Source organism: Borostomias antarcticus, assembly GCF_949987555.1.
Source record: "Borostomias antarcticus genome assembly, chromosome: 5".
Taxonomy (NCBI): domain Eukaryota; kingdom Metazoa; phylum Chordata; class Actinopteri; order Stomiiformes; family Stomiidae; genus Borostomias; species Borostomias antarcticus.
The window spans coordinates 22,299,213-22,319,904 of record NC_140238.1 but is presented as its reverse complement, the minus strand read 5'-3'; the positions used below and the strand labels follow the sequence as shown (position 1 = coordinate 22,319,904).

The 20,692-nt window shown below is 49.3% G+C and overlaps 1 protein-coding gene across 1 annotated transcript in view; it reads right to left on the bottom strand.

The window, feature by feature from the left end:
- The window catches only part of spag9a (sperm associated antigen 9a), a gene marked incomplete at its 5' end in the record, with an annotated part of 34,881 nt that overhangs the window by 8,652 nt on the left and 5,537 nt on the right, over positions 1-20,692 (bottom strand). Inside the window, 21 exons of the mRNA XM_084439005.1 lie at positions 2,489-2,605; positions 2,757-2,961; positions 3,244-3,456; positions 4,172-4,358; positions 4,530-4,685; positions 5,095-5,187; positions 5,345-5,474; positions 8,752-8,916; positions 9,999-10,055; positions 10,587-10,723; positions 12,070-12,121; positions 12,459-12,611; positions 12,705-12,762; positions 14,848-14,859; positions 15,249-15,370; positions 15,496-15,586; positions 15,752-15,866; positions 17,304-17,444; positions 19,226-19,379; positions 20,453-20,541; positions 20,634-20,692. The exon at positions 20,634-20,692 is cut by the window's right edge and continues 12 nt beyond it. Of these exons, the coding sequence (XP_084295131.1) occupies positions 2,489-2,605; positions 2,757-2,961; positions 3,244-3,456; positions 4,172-4,358; positions 4,530-4,685; positions 5,095-5,187; positions 5,345-5,474; positions 8,752-8,916; positions 9,999-10,055; positions 10,587-10,723; positions 12,070-12,121; positions 12,459-12,611; positions 12,705-12,762; positions 14,848-14,859; positions 15,249-15,370; positions 15,496-15,586; positions 15,752-15,866; positions 17,304-17,444; positions 19,226-19,379; positions 20,453-20,541; positions 20,634-20,692 (2,506 nt within the window). The remainder of the gene's footprint in view (positions 1-2,488; positions 2,606-2,756; positions 2,962-3,243; positions 3,457-4,171; positions 4,359-4,529; positions 4,686-5,094; positions 5,188-5,344; positions 5,475-8,751; positions 8,917-9,998; positions 10,056-10,586; positions 10,724-12,069; positions 12,122-12,458; positions 12,612-12,704; positions 12,763-14,847; positions 14,860-15,248; positions 15,371-15,495; positions 15,587-15,751; positions 15,867-17,303; positions 17,445-19,225; positions 19,380-20,452; positions 20,542-20,633) is intronic.

Below are 20,692 nucleotides of genomic sequence, written 5' to 3'. Positions count from 1 at the left end.
GGTTTAGACAGTAAGGTTTAGAGAGTAGGGTTTAGACAGTAGGGTTTAGACAATAAGGTTTAGAGAGTAGGGTTTAGACAGTAAGATTTAGAGAGTGGGGTTTAGACAGTAGGGTTTAGAGAGTGGGGTTTAGACAGTAGGGTTTAGACCGTAAGGTTTAGAGAGTGGGGTTTAGAGAGTGGGGTTTAGACAGTAGGGTTTAGACAGTAAGGTTTTAGAGAGTAGGGCTTAGAGAGTAGGGAGTAGAGATTAGTGTTTAGACAATAGGTTTCAGAGAGTAGGAAGTAGAGATTAGGGTTTAGACAGTAGGGTTTAGACTTTAGAGAGTAGAGAGTAGGGAGTAGGGAGTATTGAGTAGGGAGTAGAGAGAAGGGAGTATAAAGTAGGGTTTAGACTGTAGGGAGTAGAGAGAAGAGAGTAGAGAGTAGGGAGTAGAGAGTAGGGAGTAGGGAGTAGAGAGTAGAGAGTAGAGAGTAGAGAGTAGAGAGTAGAGAGTAGAGAGTAGGGAGTAGAGAGTAGAGAGTAGAGAGAAGGGAGTAGGGAGTAGAGAGAAGGGAGTAGAGAGAAGGGAGTAGAGAGTAGGGAGTAGAGAGTAGAGAGTAGAGAGTAGAGAGTAGAGAGTAGAGAGTAGGGAGTAGGGAGTAGGGAGTAGGGAGTAAGGAGTAGAGAGTAGAGAGAAGGGAGTAGAGAGTAGAGAGTAGAGAGTAGGGAGTAGAGAGTAGAGAGTAGAGAGAAGGGAGTAGGGAGTAGGGAGTAGAGAGTAGAGAGTAGGGAGTAGAGAGTAGAGAGAAGGGAGTAGAGAGAAGGGAGTAGAGAGTAGGGAGTAGAGAGTAGAGAGTAGAGAGTAGAGAGTAAGGAGTAGAGAGTAGAGAGAAGGGAGTAGAGAGTAGGTAGTAGAGAGTAGGGAGTAGAGAGTAGAGAGTAGGGAGTAGAGAGTAGAGAGTAGAGAGTAGGGAGTAGAGAGTAGGGTTTAGAGAGTAGAGAGTAGAGAGTAGGGAGTAGAGAGTAGAGAGTAGGGAGTAGAGAGTAGAGAGAAGGGAGTAGAGAGAAGGGAGTAGAGAGTAGGGAGTAGAGAGTAGAGAGTAGAGAGTAGAGAGTAGAGAGTAGGGAGTAGGGAGTAAGGAGTAGAGAGTAGAGAGAAGGGAGTAGAGTAGGGAGTAGAGAGTAGGGAGTAGAGAGTAGAGAGTAGGGAGTATAGTAGAGAGTAGGGAGTAGAGAGTAGGGTTTAGAGAGTAGAGAGTAGAGAGTAGAGAGTAGGGAGTAGAGAGTAGAGAGTAGGGTTTAGAGAGTAGAGAGTAGGGTTTAGAGAGTAGAGAGTAGGGAGTAGAGAGTAGGGAGTAGAGAGTAGGGTTTAGAGAGTAGAGAGTAGAGTAGGGAGTAGAGAGTAGAGAGTAGAGAGTAGGGTTTAGAGAGTAGAGAGTAGGGTTAAGAGAGTAGAGAGTAGGGAGTAGGGAGTAGAGAGTAGGGTTTAGAGAGTAGAGAGTAGAGAGTAGAGAGTAGAGAGTAGAGAGTAGGGAGTAGAGAGTAGAGAGTAGAGAGTAGGGAGTAGAGAGTAGGGAGTAGAGAGTAGAGAGTAGGGAGTAGAGAGAAGGGAGTATAAAGTAGGTTTAGACTGTAGGGAGTAGAAAGTAGGGTTTAGACTGTAGGGAGTAGAGAGAAGGGAGTAGAGAGAAGAGAGTAGAGAGTAGGGAGTAGACAGAACGGAGTAGGGAGTAGAGAGTAGAGAGTAGGGAGTAGGGAGTAGGGAGTAGGGAGTAGGGAGTAGAGAGAAGGGAGTAGACAGAAGGGAGTAGGGAGTAGAGAGTAGAGAGTAGGGAGTAGAGAGTAGGGAGTAGAGAGTAGGGTTTAGAGAGTAGAGAGTAGGGAGTAGAGAGTAGAGAGAAGGGAGTAGAGAGTAGAGAGTAGGGTTTAGAGAGTAGAGAGTAGAGAGTAGGGTTTAGAGAGTAGAGAGAAGGGAGTAGAGAGTGGGAGTAGAGAGTAGGGAGTAGAGTAGAGAGAAGGGAGTAGAGAGTAGGGAGTAGGGAGTAGAGAGTAGGGTTTAGAGAGTAGGGAGTAGAGAGTACAGAGAAGGGAGTAGAGAGTAGAGAGTAGAGAGTAGGGTTTAGAGAAGAGTAGAGAGTAGGGTTTAGAGAGTAGAGAGTAGAGAGTAGAGAGTAGAGAGTAGGGTTTAGAGAGTAGAGAGTAGGGAGTAGAGAGTAGAGAGAAGGGAGTAGGGAGTAGAGAGTAGAGAGTAGAGAGTAGAGAGTAGGGTTTAGAGAAGAGTAGAGAGTAGGGTTTAGAGAGTAGAGAGTAGAGAGTAGAGAGTAGGGTTTAGAGAGTAGAGAGTAGAGAGAAGGGAGTAGGGAGTAGAGAGTAGGGTTTAGAGAGTAGAGAGTAGAGAGTAGAGAGTAGAGAGTAGAGAGTAGAGAGTAGGGAGTAGAGAGTAGAGAGAAGGGAGTAGAGAGTAGGGTTTTCTGGGTTAGGGTTCTGTTCTCTCTTTGTTGCTCACCATCCGTTCTGAGCGCCCAGCCACATGGTGGGCAGAGCACTGCTCATCCTCAGGACCTCCTCCCCAGCGGGGTCCCTCTCCTCGGGCAGACACGCGACTCCGTCCTGGTCCAGACACCTGGGTCACACACACGCACACACACACACGCACACACACACACACGGAGAGGATAAGCGAAGAAGATCATCATCCATCGAGCGCAGAGGCAACCAGCCGTCCGTAAATGCTGCCGTTGTCCGAGGTGAAGTGTCCCTCCCCTCTCTCTCACCCCTCGGCGTCCGCGGGGGCGGAGTCGGCGGGCTGGGCGCCCAGCGGGTCTGTGAACACGTGCTCCGTGTAGATCCCCCCCGGCTGGCCCGGGTCCACCCCCTGGCCCTCCTCCACCACCCCCGCGTCGGCCTCCGTGGCCTCGGTGGCCTCTTCCGCCGCAGGGACGCCGTCCTCCACCGGGCTGGCCTCCCTGGACTGGTCCACTGGGGGAGGGAACGCGGGAGAGAGAGAGAACGCGTGCGGGAGAGAGAGAGAACGTTCAGTCAGCATGCAATAGATGAGAGGACTTTTGAGTCAGTCTTGTTGGGCTCCCTCTTAAGCACCTGTTGTTTTTAGTTTGCTATTCTTGCACTTTGCCTTCATCACTAGATTATTATGCTCGTAGTCACTTGTTTTAGAAAGGAGATGCATTTATATGTTCTGGCAAGTAGTAGTATATCAGCTTTTCCTTCGTCAAATGCAATTATTGTCGTTGTTGTCGTCACCTGAGGCGGAGAGGGCGCCGTGCTCGGCTGGGAGGTCGTTGGCCCCTGAGTGGGCCGTCTGGGGGACGGCGGTGGTCCCTTCCGTTGCCGCAGCGGCGCCGGCGTCGCTGACCACGGAGCCCACGCTGCCCGCCAACGACGCGCCGTCGCCTGGCCCCGCCTCCTGGTCCTGGGGGAACTCCTCCCCCGCGGGGTAGTCTGACTCCAGGACGCCTGGGACGCACAACCACACACACACACACACACACACACACAGACGCACACACACACACACAGACACACACAAACAGACAGGTACACCCACAGACACACACAAACAGACAGGTACACCCACAGACACACACAGACAGGTACACACACACACACGCACACACAAACAGACACACACAAACACACACAGCGAAACACAACACCATTGTGAGCGTGCTACTGATGTGAATGGGATCAAACACTGACACAAAGTTAGTGACACCGTTAGTGACACACAAACACACACACAGACAGACAGAGCCATACGCACACCTTTCCCTTAAACCAAACACACATGCAGACATACACGCATACACTCCCCTGACACACACACACACACACCCCACAGACAGACCTGGCATGCTGGCGATGCAGAGCACACACACACACCCCACAGACAGACCTGGCATGCTGGCGATGCAGAGCACAGACACACACACACACACACACACCTGGCACGCTGGCCATGCAGATCACACACACACACACACACCTGGCACGCTGGCGATGCAGAGCACAGACACACACACACACACACACCTGGCACGCTGGCCATGCAGAGCACACACACACACACACACCTGGCACGCTGGCGATGCAGAGCACACACACACACCTGGCACGCTGGCGATGCAGAGCACAGACACACCCACCCACACACACACACACACACACACACCTGGCACGCTGGCGATGCAGAGCACGTGGGAGTTGCAAGCGTAGAAGCTGTCCAGGAGCTCGGAGGGCCGGTTGGCGTCCAGAACCACCACCTTGGTGGAGGAGTGAGTACTGGTGCAGATCCACACCCGCGTGGACGCCTCCTCCTGCTGGCGCGCCTCCTTCTCCAGCTCCCCCTTCCCCGAGTCCTGGAGAGAGGAGGAGGACGAGGAGGAGAGGAGGAGGAGGAGGAGGAGGAGGAGGGGAGGGACCCAGGTTTGATCAGAACTCGCACGCGGTGCTCAAACGCGGTACGTGACGCGTCGCATCCGAAAGGAAGTACCGTGTGAGTGGCCGGCGCTGCTGCTCCGCCCCCTTACCTTGTTCTCTCGCTCCGATTGGTCCAGGCTGCTCTGGGAGCCCCGCCTCTGCTTGACCCCCTCCAGCTCCGCCCCCGTGCCGTCACTGGCCCCCAGCATGGCCCCACCCTCTCTGGTCCTGCCCCCCGATAGGTTGACGCCAGCGGCGCACCACAGCTGTGTGGAAGAGATGGGAGACGGAGACTGATTAAAACACACTCAGTCAATACATACATATATATATATATATATTTATATACATATACATATACAGTATATATAAAACACACACAGTCAATAAATACAAATATATATATATATACAGAATATATAAAACAAACGCAGTCAACAACAACAAAAAAATATATATACAGTATATATAAAACACATATATATATATATATATATATATATATATATATGATTCCATGATAGAAACAGTCAATACATACAAATATGATTCCACAATAGAAACGTAATTTTGGAATCATTTTACTTACTTAATTTTGTTACTTAATTTTGTTTTTTTTTCAGACTTTTCGCTCATACAGATATTATTAAGAAGAGAGGCGCAGTGCGTGTTCACCTTCATAGAGGCGTCCTTCTGGTCCAGGGGCCTCAGGTAGACCGGCACCGGCAGGTTCTTCTCCTTGCTCTCCGCCTGGCCGCCGTTGGACACCTGCGAGGATAGGAAGTCGTCAGGACAAACAGCTCTGTCCTTCTCTGGGTGTTCTCTCTCTCTCTGTGTTGGTTGTGAGATGGGAGAGAGAACGGAAGAGCAGAGTAGAGACCCCCCACTCGGTTCCTTCCTCCAGCCCCCCCCCCCCCTCTCTCACCTTGTACTTGCTGGGCAGGCTCCAGCCGTGGGCCTGGACGCGGCCGCCCTCCTTCTGCATGTGTGCGCGGACCTGCCGGTACTGGGCCTTCTTCTGCTCCCGGCGGGACGGAGAGCTGCATGGGTCCATCCTGCGCCGGGGGGAGGAGCCAACCAACAACGCTGGTCAGCGCAAACAAATACAGCCAGGGGGGGAGGGAACGCTCTACACTAATAATAATAATAACAAATACAGCCAGGGGGGAGGGAACTCTCTACACTAATAATAATAATAATAATAACAAATACAGCCAGGGGGGAGGGAACGCTCTACTCTAATAATAATAATAATAATAATAATAACAAATACAGCCAGGGGGAGAGGGAACGCTCTACACTAATAATAATAGTAATAATAACAAATACAGCCAGGGGGAGAGGGAACGCTCTACACTAATAATAATAATAATAACGAATACAGCCAGGGGGAGAGGGAACGCTCTACACTAATAATAATAATAATAACGAATACAGCCAGGGGGGGAGGGTACGCTCTACACTAATAATAATAATAATAATAACAAATACAGCCAGGGGGAGAGGGAACGCTCTACACTAATAATAATAATAATAATAACAAATACAGCCAGGGGGAGAGGGAACGCTCTACACTAATAATAATAATAATAATAATAACAAATACAGCCAGGGGGAGAGGGAACGCTCTACACTAATAATAATAATAATAATAATAATAATAATAACAAATACAGCCAGGGGGAGAGGGAATGCTCTACACTAATAATAATAATAATAATAACAAATACAGCCAGGGGGAGAGGGAACGCTCTACACTAATAATAATAATAATAACAAATACAGCCAGGGGGAGAGGGAACGCTCTACACTAATAATAATAATAATAATAATAACAAATACAGCCAGGGGGAGAGGGAACGCTCTACACTAATAATAATAATAACAAATACAGCCAGGGGGGAGGGAACTCTCTACACTAATAATAATAATAATAATAACAAATACAGCCAGGGGGGAGGGAACGCTCTACACTAATAATAATAATAATAATAATAACAAATAAAGCCAGGGGGGAGGGAACACTCTATACTAATAATAATAATAATAATAATAATAATAATAATAATAATAACAAATACAGCCAGGGGGAGAGGGAACACTCTACACTAATAATAATAATAATAATAACAAATACAGCCAGGGGGGAGGGAACGCTCTATACTAATAATAATAATAATAATAATAATAATAACAAATACAGCCAGGGGGGAGGGAACGCTCTACACTAATAATAATAACAAATACAGCCAGGGGGGAGGGAACGCTCTGGAGGTCGCCTCACGCTCTACACTAACAATAATAATAACAATAATAACAATAACAATAATACTATTAATAATAATAATTATTATTATTATTATTATTATTATTAGATAGTGAGTGTGTAGAGGTGGTCAGTATTGATAGTGAATGTGTAGAGGAGAAGCCAGTATTGATAGTGAGTGTGTAGAGGAGGTGTAGTCAGTATTGATAGTGAGTGTGTAGAGGAGTAGTCAGTATTGATAGTGAGTGTGTACAGTAGAGGAGGTGTAGTGAGTATTGATAGTGAGTGTGTAGAGGTGTAGTCAGTATTGATAGTGAGTGTGTAGAGGAGGTGTAGTGAGTATTGATAGTGAGTGTGTACAGTAGAGGAGGTGTAGTGAGTATTGATAGTGAGTGTGTAGAGGTGTAGTCAGTATTGATAGTGAGTGTGTAGAGGAGGTGTAGTGAGTATTGATAGTGAGTGTGTACAGTAGAGGAGGTGTAGTCAGTATTGATAGTGATTGTGTACACTAGAGGAAGAGTAGTCAGTATTGATAGTGAGAGTGTAGAGGAGGAGTAGTCAGTATTGATAGTGAGTGTGTAGAGGAGTAGTCAGTATTGATAGTGAGTGTGTAGAGGAGGAGTAGTCAGTATTGATAGTGAGTGTGTACACTAGAGGAAGAGTAGTCAGTATTGATAGTGAGAGTGTAGAGGAGGAGTAGTCAGTATTGATAGTGAGTGTGTAGAGGAGTAGTCAGTATTGATAGTGAGTGTGTAGAGGAGGTGTAGTCAGTATTGATAGTGAGTGTGTAGAGGAGGTGTAGTCAGTATTGATAGTGAGTGTGTACAGTAGAGGAGGTGTAGTCAGTATTGATAGTGAGTGTGTAGAGGAGGTGTAGTGAGTATTGATAGTGAGTGTGTAGAGGAGGTGTAGTCAGTATTGATAGTGAGTGTGTAGAGGAGGTGTAGTCAGTATTGATAGTGAGTGTGTAGAGGAGGAGTAGTCAGTATTGATAGTGAGTGTGTAGAGGAGGTATAGTCAGTATTGATAGTGAGTGTGTAGAGGAGGTGTAGTCAGTATTGATAGTGAGTGTGTAGAGGAGGTGTAGTCAGTATTGATAGTGAGTGTGTAGAGGAGGAGTAGTCAGTATTGATAGTGAGTGTGTAGAGGAGGTGTAGTGAGTATTGATAGTGAGTGTGTAGAGGAGGTGTAGTCAGTATTGATAGTGAGTGTGTAGAGGAGGTGTAGTCAGTATTGATAGTGAGTGTGTAGAGGAGGTGTAGTCAGTATTGATAGTGAGTGTGTAGAGGAGGTGTAGTCAGTATTGATAGTGAGTGTGTACAGTAGAGGAGGTGTAGTCAGTATTGATAGTGAGTGTGTAGAGGAGGTGTAGTGAGTATTGATAGTGAGTGTGTAGAGGAGGTGTAGTGAGTATTGATAGTGAGTGTGTAGAGGAGGTGTAGTCAGTATTGATAGTGAGTGTGTAGAGGTGTAGTCAGTATTGATAGTGAGTGTGTAGAGGAGGAGTAGTCAGTATTGATAGTGAGTGTGTAGAGGAGGTGTAGTCAGTATTGATAGTGAGTGTGTAGAGGAGGTGTAGTCAGTATTGATAGTGAGTGTGTAGAGGTGTAGTCAGTATTGATAGTGAGTGTGTAGAGGAGGTGTAGTGAGTATTGATAGTGAGTGTGTAGAGGAGGTGTAGTCAGTATTGATAGTGAGTGTGTAGAGGAGGTGTAGTCAGTATTGATAGTGAGTGTGTAGAGGAGGTGTAGTCAGTATTGATAGTGAGTGTGTAGAGGTGTAGTCAGTATTGATAGTGAGTGTGTAGAGGAGGAGTAGTCAGTATTGATAGTGAGTGTGTAGAGGAGGTGTAGTCAGTATTGATAGTGAGTGTGTAGAGGAGGTGTAGTCAGTATTGATAGTGAGTGTGTAGAGGTGTAGTCAGTATTGATAGTGAGTGTGTAGAGGAGGTGTAGTGAGTATTGATAGTGAGTGTGTAGAGGAGGTGTAGTCAGTATTGATAGTGAGTGTGTACACTAGAGGAGGAGTAGTCAGTATTGACAGTGCGGAGACTAGGAGTCGCTCACTCTTCGTTGAGGAAGTCGAAGGTCTTGGATTTCTCGGTGGGGAACTGGGAGAAGGTGCTGCTCTTTTTCAGGAGCCCCGCCCCCGGGGCGTTGTACTTGGGCTGGGGCTCCGCCTTCTTCACCACCACGTTGCTGGAGGAGGAGGAGCTAAAGAGGCGGCTGAAGCTGCAGGGAGGGGGCGGGGCAAGGATGTGGGTGGGGCGGGGACAGGGAGACAAGACCAATAGGAATGCAGGAAGAAGGAGGGAGGGAGATCACGGAGAGATCACCAGGGGTCACCGACCAACCACCAACAGTCGCCCACCGTCACCACACAGCACAGCACAGTACAGCAGAGTGAAGCATGCTGGGAGTCTGGAGACGTTGATTGACAGAGCCAAGCCCCACCCACCAGTGCCATAACACCGCCCGATGTCTGTACACTGGCCACCAGAAACCCATTCACCTGCGTTCACCAAGTCATGCCATGTTAGTACACAAGAGAATGAACACCGGGAAATATATCAGTCAACAATGACATTTACATAAATCATAATTTTGAGAGCTTACAGTAGCCCACATCTACTGATCTATAGTAGTTAGTTACATTAGACTTCTACGGTACTAAAACGCCTGGGAGAAACTGGGAGGAGCCCAGAACAGGGCCCAGGGAGCGTACAGGGGGTGGAGGAACTACGGCTGCCCGTCATGGCTCCTCAAAGAGCATGTTTAGGTGGGTACGGCCGGCTGCTCCCACTCCCCCCCTCCGCTGTCTGTGAGCAGACTAGCAGGACAAACATCAAAGACGAGGAGGGGAGGGGAGGGGGGGGGGCACGAGGGCCCTGGGGCAGTAGGCTCGTCAGCGGATTGATTTCGGGAAAAAAGTGACACGTGGAACACTTGGGTAGAGGACACGCCCCCGGACAGGGCTAGTCCATTATTTGAGGGGGAGCTGTGGATCATACCACTGGGGAAAGACAGAGGGGGGTGGCTAGAGGGGGGCTATAGAAACATTACATGCTGTAGAAACATTAATGCTGCAAATTCAATAACACACCCCAAAAAAAGAAAGGAGAAAGATAAGAGCTGATTTGATTGCGGCGATTTCTGAGATGTTTATAATCTGCTTGAGATGAGATTACTGCCTTTAAAATAAAGAGGTGAAAATGACTTTATTTCACATCAATCAAGCACTAATGGATTATGAATTATTTCAACGTTATTTCAACGTTCGCTGACGAGTGGCGGAGGAAGAGAGGAGCGCTTACAACTGCCAGATGCTGGACCTCTTCTTCTCGACCAGAGCGGGGTTCTCTCTCGAGGCCCTGGGGACAGAACAAAGAAAGTCACGTTAACTCTCCGCCCCGTCGAAGACGCTCAGAGGCCCAGAAGCGCGTGGTAGCTTCCTGCAGCCCGTCCTTGGGGTTGGCCCCCTATCAAACGTACCGTGTGGCATTCTGCAACTCCTTAAGAATCCAGATTGTCGACCTGATTGTCTGATAGGCTGTGTTATTAGTTATGCATGTACGGGAAATCTTTTTTGCCTTCTCCTCCTGGTCTCCCACGCCTCTCCTCTCCTCCCCTTTACAGCCCTCTCCTCCTCTCTCCTCCCCTCCCCTCCTCTCTTCCCTCTCCACCCCTTCCCTCTCCTCTCCTCCCCTTCACAGCCCTCTCCTCCTCTCTCCTCCCCTCCTCTCTTCCCCTTCACAGCCCTCTCCTCTCCTCCCATCCTCCCCTCCCTTCTCCTCCCCTCTCCTCCCCTCCCCTCTCCTCCCATCCTCCCCTCCCTTCTCCTCCCCTCCCCTCCCCTCCCCTCCCCTCTCCTCTCCTCTCCTCTCCTCTCCTCCTCCCCTCACCGGATCATCTCAGTCCAGCGTATGGCCTCCTGCAGCTCCATCAGCCTCTCCTTGTACTGGTTCCTCTCCATCAGCACGCGGGCCATCTCCACCCTGGTGAAACGCTTCCTCTGTGCCGTGGGCACGTCGCTCTGCGGCTGCAGGGAGCACACAGCGCGTTTTCAACACAATACGCAGCAGCAAGAGACAGTAAAGGACAACTGGGCTATTTTGGACATTTAGCCCTATTTGCGTGCACGCCTAACATGGACCTGACCCAGTAGAGAGCATCATTTCACTGATCGCTCCAGTATTGAGCTAGATCAATCAATTTTCGTCCGGCTCAAATTTCTTTACAATGGAAGTGGACGGTAAACACGAAACGGGGAGCTCATGGTTTAATCTTACTTGGTATTAGTATGCTGTCCTGTGAAATGTAGGCTATATGCAAACGAATGTTGAAATAACAGTTACATTGGAAAGTGAACCATTTCTCCGTGGTGGTGTAGCGGTCTTAGCATCGGGTTCTGGTGCCGCTGCCCCCCACCGGGGACCGGGGTTCACTCCCTGGTCTCTCCAGATCCCAATATGGCCAGATCCCACAGGGGAGTGGTACTGTATATTGGATCGCCGCTCCCGAGGGCGGTTAGTTTAATTTGGGCTCTGCAGCATCCCCGTCTGGTGTGAGCGTCACGGTCACGGGCCTGAGAGAGTCAGGTAGCTGTCTCTCTGTCCCGGGTCCCAGACCGCGGGGTCGTGGGACGGACCCTGTCTCTCTGTCCCGGGTCCCAGACCGCGGGGTCGTGGGACGGACCCTGTCTCTCTGTCCCGGGTCCCAGACCGCGGGGTCGTGGGACGGACCCTGTCTCTCTGTCCCGGGTCCCAGACCGCGGGGTCGTGGGACGGACCCTGTCTCTCTGTCCCGGGTCCCAGACCGCGGGGTCGTGGGACGGACCCTGTCTCTCTGTCCCGGGTCCCAGACCGCGGGGTCGTGGGACGGACCCTGTCTCTCTGTCCCGGGTCCCAGACCGCGGGGTCGTGGGACGGACCCTGTCTCTCTGTCCCGGGTCCCAGACCGCGGGGTCGTACGACGGACCCTCCGCAGCAGCGACAGAGGACAACTGGTCGGGTGTGATTGGCTACCAAATTGGGTGGAAAATAGGATAAAATCTTAAATAAATTGAGAAAAAGAAAGAGAACTATTTTGCTGACCGCACTACCACTGTAAACTTCTGCTCTTTGCGTTGTAGAGATGACACATAGTCCTCCGCTGGGCGGAAGTTTACAGTAAGAATAATTAGAAATAAAAGAATAGAATCAAATGTCTGTCTGCACACCACAGGATGGGACGGGTCACAAGGGGCCTGCAGATGCAAATTAGCTTGAAGCTAGAATCTGGTACAGTGCATTATATGTTGTCATAGTAGCCTATGTGTAATGTATATGTTTTAACTGTACGCTGTCCCTTTTAAATGAATGAATGAAGTACACAAGACACACTCACATCCTCTTCATCCTTGGACTTCTGTTTCACCTCCTCCATCTCCGACCGCACTCTGGAAAGACAGGAGGACCCATTCAAAGACAGGAGAACCCATTCAAAGACAGGAGAACCCATTCAAAGACAGGAGAACCCATTCAAAGACAGGAGAAACCCATTCAATGACAGGAGAACACATTAAAAGACAGGAGAACCCCATTCAAAGACAGGAGAACCCCATTCAAAGACAGGAGATCCCATTCAAAGACAGGAGAACCCATTCAAAGACAGGAGAACCCGTTCAAAGACAGGAGAACCCCATTCATGCCATCACAACTCATCCTTATCCATCCATCCATTATCCACCCTCTGCCTCAGACAGGAGGGGGGGGGGGGTACGGTGGTAGACTGACTTCCTGAGCTCCTCCTCCAGGTCTCTGTTCCTGTGGTCCAGCCGGGCCCTGGCCTGCGTCACGGTGTCCAGCTCCCCCTGCAGCGCCTCCCTCTCACAGGCCAGCTCGTCCACCCGAGCGATCAGGTCATTCTTCACAACATTCAGAGCGTTCCTAGAGCGAGCATGGGGGGAAGAAAATGAACGTTACACACGCTGCACCTTACACCACATTGTGTGTGTGTGTGTGCGTGTGTGTGTGTCTTACTTTGTCTCCATTAGTTGTGTGTTTTCATGGATGAGATTCTCCACCTCACGGCCCATGCCTATGAATGAGGATGAAGATGATAAACGTATTATAGTTTGCCGAGATATGGACTCCATAAACTGGGGCTACCTGACACTGGATGAGGAAAAATGATGCCACACTCTCTCCATAGATTGTTGGGCCTACAGTAACTAAGTGAATAAAGTAAGTAAGTAAATTGACAAACCGTTATGCGAATCAATTGTGGTACTGTATATAGAGAGTGTCGCTGTCTGTTTCCCATTCAGTGACAACTATTAACTGAGTGTTGGACAATTCTTACCAGCATATCTACAGTTTGTATCTATCCCTTATTCACAGAGAGAGAAAACACCTTTATCTACAAGACACAGCAGGGGAACAGATATCTCACTGATATATGATATCTGAGATATTTGACGTCAGGTTCACAAAATAGGAGTTGAACACACACACACAAACACACACAAACACACACTCACAAACACAACCACCACATACAAAGTCACCCCACATGTTACATGACTGACGAGAGAAGTATGGAGAGAGTGGGTGAGGTCTTACCAAGCAAACTAAGGTCTGAGAAAACCATGCAATCCCAGTCAGGCAAGAAGAGAGAGAGAAAGAGAGAGAGAGAGAGAAAGAGGTGGAGAGAGTGAGAGACAGAAATGACAAAACCGATGGAAGAGCCTGAGCAAAGGCTCTTTATTGGCTCGATGGGCGATGGGGGAGGAGCTACGGTTAGATACAGCAGGGAATAATAAGAGAAGCTACAAAAGAAACAAAAACATTAAAGACTCTACAGACAACTTTTGTTGCTTCAAAGCCCCGGTCCATGATCGAAAAGTAAATAAAATACAAAAGTTTTTGTTTTGGTCAGTCACTTAGTGTTGTAACTTAGTGGTGCGCACGCAAAAAATAGATCCTCAATAGAATTCAAGGAAATCGAGTGTCTGTCTGTCTGTCTGTCTCTCTGTCTGTCTCTCTGTCTGTCTCTCTGTCTGTCTGTCTGTCTGTCTATCAATCAATCATTGGATTCCTCTCAGCCTTACTGAATCTACCTAGCCAGTTTGGAGTCTGTTATAGCTCATTATAATATATGCCGGGAGCATAATCAGCCGTTGGGCAAACACTGACGTGACTTTAAAATGAGACGTGACAGCAGCGGATGGGGAAGCCTAGGGGGCGCTATAGGGCCTTTAACTTCTCATTATGATGTAAATGTAGACAGTGTAATTGGCTACAGAAATATGACACCATCAGCGTTTAGAGAGGTTCCTCATAAGCCTCTCTTTCACTATGCAATCCTGTCTGCCACCGGGTACGATCCGCTGGGAGGAAAAAGGAACGATTTACACCCAACGCGCTTCAGCCAAGTTTGGAATGAACAGGTTTTGGTGCTCAACAGTAGAAGGCGATATATAGGAAACACTTTTCACCTGCCTCATAAAGTCTGCATGTTTATTGCAGGGGGCAACTGACGTTTCGACAAGCGCCTTCCTCAGAAATGCCAGTCACCCTCCCTGCAATAAACAGACTTTATGAGTGCTCCAGGTTAGCTTTGGGTAGTCTAGGTTAAAACGATTTTCCTGCTGTTAGTTACTTGTGTGTGCAAAGCAATAACGTTACTCCAACTCTTGTTTTGTACGACGTGCATCATTAAAATAACAGACGTTTCTTCTCTCTCCATAGTGGTGTTGACATGGATGTATTATGTTGGATGATTCTTCAACAACTAGGTTCTAATGGAAATGGAACCGGTTGTCTTTGTGACAGCAGCGCAAGCAATACCGCTTGGAAATGCTAGGGGGCGACACCGGGGGGGAAAGTTGAAAAGTTGTCTGTATCCACTTTAAAAAAGCATAAGGTTAAAAAAAAGCTGTAAAAAGAAGAGTTATTTTATATAAATTGAACACAACCAAACCAATTTCAGGAAACAAAGCAACCGTCTCAAGACAAAACCTCAGAAATAAAAGGCATTTAACTCCTCCAACAGCTTGGGGGGGTCAAACACAGGCAGTTAATGTGCTATGAGACTGTGGAGCTCAAAGGGTATGAGGAAGCAGAGAGCAGAGGGCATTAGAGACCATTAGAGAGCCAAGGAGAGGGTTGAGGTCATACACACCAGAATACTCCACTGGGGTTAGGGACATGGGCCAGTGAGGATGAGACACAGGAGAGAGAGAGGCGGGTTAGCATTACAGCACAGATTAACCTATAGTTAGCATTAATGGCAGCCCTGTTAGCTTTGCTGTAATCGAACAGCCAATATAGTTTAGAGATAAACTAGTGTAAGCTCGCCATCTAATTCACGTCTGTGGCCGATGTTGTTTACTGCTGTAAATTCCTTGGGAAATACAATTCCTTGCAGTATAGTCAGGAACAAGAGAAAAGGCTCAACCTGGGTTAACAACATCAACAATACGATTTCAGGTCTCTTTTCTTTTGAAAACATGTCATTCTTCCACGGCGGAACAAGGACTTCACTGCGCTACGTCCCGAAGGCGTTGTACCAGATCCTCTTACCCAGCAGGTCGGCGCCCTCGTCCACGTCCCCTATGATCCCTGTGCCCGCGGACGACAGCTCCTCAAACAGCGAGTCAGTGTTCCGGTCAAACGCCATGTTCTCGATGCCTTTGGTCGGTGTGCTGAGAGAGATTCGCGGGCAGATTAGCCGTTAGCTGCCGTTAGCTACCATAGGGCTGTACCGTACCGGAACACTGGGAACGGTCTTTGGACACGTGGTTTCAAGATGGCGTTGGAGGTACTGTACCTGGATGCTTTGTATCCACTGAGGTCCATGTCCAGTTCTGGGGTGGACTCGATGATGTCCTGCACGTCGGAGCGCTCCTCACCAGGCAGCCCTGAAGGACACAGCGCTGGTCAGTAAACCGGCGGTAGCAGCGTGAGCAGAAAGTCTTGAGCTTTGAGGCCTCCGAGTCCTTCGGGACCGTGGCAGAGGAGCGGGATTCAACTCGTGGCAACGAGATCGTGGAGAGGCTCCTCCCCCCGGGCCGCGTTCCACCTACCCAAAGACACGGCCCTGGTCCCCGGCGCCGCCTGCGCCTCCGCGCTCCTGTTCCTCCCGTCCTCCGTCGCCGCGGCTGCGTCCACCGTGGACACGGGCGTGCCCGACAGCTCGTCCTGCAACGACAGCCAATCGGGTCACACGGGGGGGGGGGGGCAGGTCCAGGGGGCATCTCTAGGGCTGACCCTCGCCCCGGCCGCCAAGGCACCGTGGTGGTGGTGCCGCGGGAGCAAACAGCACAAAGGGGGACACAACAGACCGGGACACCACCACAACAACGTTAGCGAAAGCCCGCCGGGCCCGGGAGTAGAGACACCAAGGCAACAACAAAAACAAGACAGAGAAGACATGACGAGGAAACATGAGAAGAGGAGACATGACAAGAGAAGACATGACAAGAGGAGACATGACAAGAGGAGACATGACAAGAGGAGACATGAGAAGAGGAGACATGACAAGAGGAGACATGACAGAGAAGAGGAGGAAGAGAACAGCAGCAGCCAAATGGTCAAAATGTATTTTATGTTTATTGTACGAGAGCCGCAGTATATCTTAGGTTTTATAAAAGACCTTTACTGATGGACCAGAGGAAAACATGCTGCTTTTTGAGTTGGAATTGCAAAATTTAAGTCAGAACTGTAATCATTCAGTAGCCTAGATTGCATTCAGATCTAAAATATTTATCGTTTCTCAGATGTTTTGACTCAAGCCACCATTGACAGGGGGACTGGGGCATCCAACTCTATGAATACAAGAACACAAGAACACTTCACAGACCGACAGAAGCAACAATAGCCGGACAAGATAGAGAGAGAGAGAGAGAGAGAGAGAGAGAGAGAGAGAGAGAGAGAGAGACAGGACGGAGCTAATACTACACACAAGACAACAGGTTCACAGAGTTCAACAGGACTTCACACAAGGTCAAAGGTCAAAACAGGACATAACATCATTGGCACTGCAGGAAGCGCCATTCCCTCACAGTAACACCACCACACACACACACACACACACAACTGAAAAAAGAGGTAAACAAAAGAAGCACCATTCACAAGAATGACACAATATGAGGGTGACAATTTCATCTACATTGCTATTCATATAAAATGGGATGTTTTACTGTACAGACCCAACACTACAAAGTTAAATATTACTGGAGAGAAAAAAACTATAAAGTGAGTCCTACTTGAGGCAAGTGTGTTAACAGCCTGGGAAACAATGTAACTGTCCGTTGTGAAAGTGAGGCAGAGTAGACAGACAGCGTGTGAACGAGGTTCCATGCAGTCTCACCAAAACGAAACACGACGTCAGAGCTGGATGCAACCACGCCGTCACCCCACAGAGACTACACAGACTAGCTCTAAATAAATAAACCCACGCAGGAGAACGATCCAAAATGGAGGCCACAGTTTTGCACTGTTCTTTGAGCGCCCTAAGAGTTAAAAAGACTTAGCGTACAGTATATTAACAACGTGGTTGCATGTAGCCAGGTAGCCCACACAAAGAGATGCTGCTCCTGAGATGACACGGCGCACTAAAGACGACTGACGACCCACAGACACGGCGCGGTCCACGGCCTGTGCAGGCGCGCCGCCCACCGCCACAGATCCAACTACCTTGCAGTCGTCTGCCAGTGAGTTCCCCCAAGTAGTGTCCCGCGAGCCCTCCCTCTTCTGGGAGGAGCCGTCCGAGTCCAGCTGCTTAGGGGAGAGAATTACAATGAAGCACGTGTCTGCGGAAGCGCCGCTCGCAGACGCGCAAACGCAAAGTGTGTGCGCGCGCGTGTGCATGCGTTAGTGCCTTTGCATTGCTCGCTGCTGGCTGAAAGTGAAGATTGTTAGGATCAAACTAAATATTGAGTGAAGAGACCTCACAGAAGCAGTAGCAGTCGACCAGGAGGGACCCAACAACAATCCTCAACGAATGAGCTAAGTCTATGAGGGGTAACTGTGGTGTACTTGCTACTCTCCTACTGTGGCTATCGGCTAACATGTTCTTTATGCAACTGTGTAGCTTCCTTGCTAACATTGTTAGGGGGGACTTTGTGAAGGGGGACTTCAGTGAGGTTTCTCTGTGGGAATCACAAACTGGAAAGCAGCAATGAATCATCAGGGCGCTGCAAAAAGCAACTGCCTAGCAATTGCGGTCCTATAGATTATATAAGTCTAATAAATATCTAATCATGTCTCCCTTGGTGATTGGAGGCCAGCCACATGTTCTCCTTCTTCCCACAATGCACCGCGGCACAGGCCTCCGCCGACGCTGAGGCGATGGCCTACTTTTGAACAGAGCAGACTAAATGACACGGGGAACCTTCAAGGACTGCCTCCTCGCAACCGGAGAGGGATGAACAATCGGATCGGTCACATGACATGTTCAACGCGGCGAGGACGCCTGCTCTGGCTGCTTATGTGAAGGGAGCTGAAGACCCCTTTCAGACCAGGACAACCATAATGTCTGGGCGAGTGTGAGTGTGTGTGAGTGTGTGAGTGTGTGTGTGACTGTCAACAATGTATACAAAGAAGATCTGAACAGGGTTTCTAACGGAGTGTGTCTGTGCATGCATGTTGAATCCCTCCTAGCAGGTGATTGGCCGTTGCCTCTGACAGGTAAACAGGAGGAAGACAAACTGCTACATAAAAGGCATCTCCACCCCCCCCACACATGAATATTCATGAGCTTCATCACCAGCTGCTGCTCTGAATGGCCGACTCATAGTGGAAGTTTACTACATAGGATGAATGAATACAGAGACGCCCCTGTCAGACCGTCCAGACCCCCCCCCCCCCCAAACAAAGCCCTCTTCAAAGGCTCTCTATCAGGCAGCCGATGGTTTAACAGTCTGAAGCCTCGACTCCCATCCTCTCTCCCTGGACTGCAGCGCACACAGATGAAGAATACAATCCAGGTCTCTTAGCCTTACCGCCATTTTACACACATCAGTTCAATTCAAAATCCAAGAGCAAAGTGACCAGAGGGGACATGAAACCTAAGGAGCTGGGAGTACTGTACTACTCCCATCAAGAGCAGCTCCCAGTCATGCTTGCGTTTAGTTTGCCACCGCCTGGACTCCAACTGAATAACTTTTCCCCAAGAAGAATCTCAAAGAAACAAGGCTATACAGGTTCCACTATGTAAATAAAACGATGTACTTGTAGAATTCTACCAGGATCCTCCCTCTTAAGCACCCATTGTATTTATATTTTGCTGCGCTTGCACTTTACCTTCAGCACTAGATCATGCTCTTAGTCACTTGCTTTAGAAAGGAGACACACTTGTGAGCTCTGGTGAGTAGTAGTACACTGGCTTCCTACGTTAAAATGCAAATACTTTGAATAAAAGTGTCTAATTGTCTGTAATGTAATGTAATGTATAGGGCTGCCCCCTGAAAGTCGATGTGTTGTGAATCTGATTCGACTCACAAAATCCAGAGTCGGGTACAGCCCTGGTAACGCGTGTTTAGAAGGGGGGGGCCCACCTTGAGGCTGGCGTTGGAGCGTGGATGTGGCAGGTCGCTGAACCTCCAGCCCTCCGCGCCCGGCGTCTCCGCCCTGCCCAGTGGCTCCGGGAGGAGGGAGGCGCCCCCGCCACCCGACACAGGGAACACCCCCAGAGACAGGGGGCGCTCTTTCCTGGGGAGACAAGGGCAGCATCCAAACGGATCATTTCAATTACTGAAGCACTTCAAGCGTCTCGGGTTGGGGTGGGGCGCTGGATAGAATATCATCAGGCCAAAACAAAGTCGTTCTTATTCTCTGCTTTAGTGACATTTAAACTGCTGACTTTATCGTTTGGTGCCGAGTCCTTTCCAGAAAGCCCTGTGATGAACCTCTTATGAAGACGCCATCGCTGACCAGCCCTGGTGTGGACATGGTTCTGAACCCACCTGACTCTGCCCAGGGTTCCTGAGTGGTTCTGAACCCACCTGACTCTGCCCAGGGTTCCTGAGTGGTTCTGAACCCACCTGACTCTTCCCAGGGTTCCTGAGTGGTTCTGAACCCACCTGACTCTGCCCAGGGTTCCTGAGTGGTTCTGAACCCACCTGACTCTTCCCAGGGTTCCTGAGTGGTTCTGAACCCACCTGACTCTGCCCAGGGTTCCTGAGTGGTTCTGAACCCACCTGACTCTGCCCAGGGTTCCTGAGTGGTTCTGAACCCACCTGACTCTTCCCAGGGTTCCTGAGTGGTTCTGAACCCACCTGACTCTGCCCAGGGTTCCTGAGTGGTTCTGAACCCACCTGACTCTGCCCAGGGTTCCTGAGTGGTTCTGAACCCACCTGACTCTGCCCAGGGTTCCTGAGTGGTTCTGAACCCACCTGACTCTTCCCAGGGTTCCTGAGTGGTTCTGAACCCACCTGACTCTGCCCAGGGTTCCTGAGTGGTTCTGAACCCACCTGACTCTTCCCAGGGTTCCTGAGTGGTTCTGAACCCACCTGACTCTTCCCAGGGTTCCTGAGTGGTTCTGAACCCACCTGACTCTGCCCAGGGTTCCTGAGTGGTTCTGAACCCACCTGACTCTTCCCAGGGTTCCTGAGTGGTTCTGAACCCACCTGACTCTGCCCAGGGTTCCTGAGTGGTTCTGAACCCACCTGACTCGGCCCAGGGTTCCTGAGTGGTTCTGAACCCACCTGACTCTTCCCAGGGTTCCTGAGTGGTTCTGAACCCACCTGACTCTTCCCAGGGTTCCTGAGTGGTTCTGAACCCACCTGACTCGGCCCAGGGTTCCTGAGTCGGACGTCTCGCTCATCTGCTGGAGTTTGATTCTCTCCACGTGCTCCATGTAGTTGTGGATCATCTAGAAACAACAGTGGAAGGTTAGATTAGGTTGGTTTTATTTAGCGTGTTACATTTCATTCTCTCTCTCTCTCTCTCTCTCTCTCTCTTTACCTCTGTGTGTCTCTGGTGGAGGGAGTTGAACTCTTTCTTCAGCTCGGATTCCCGCTCTT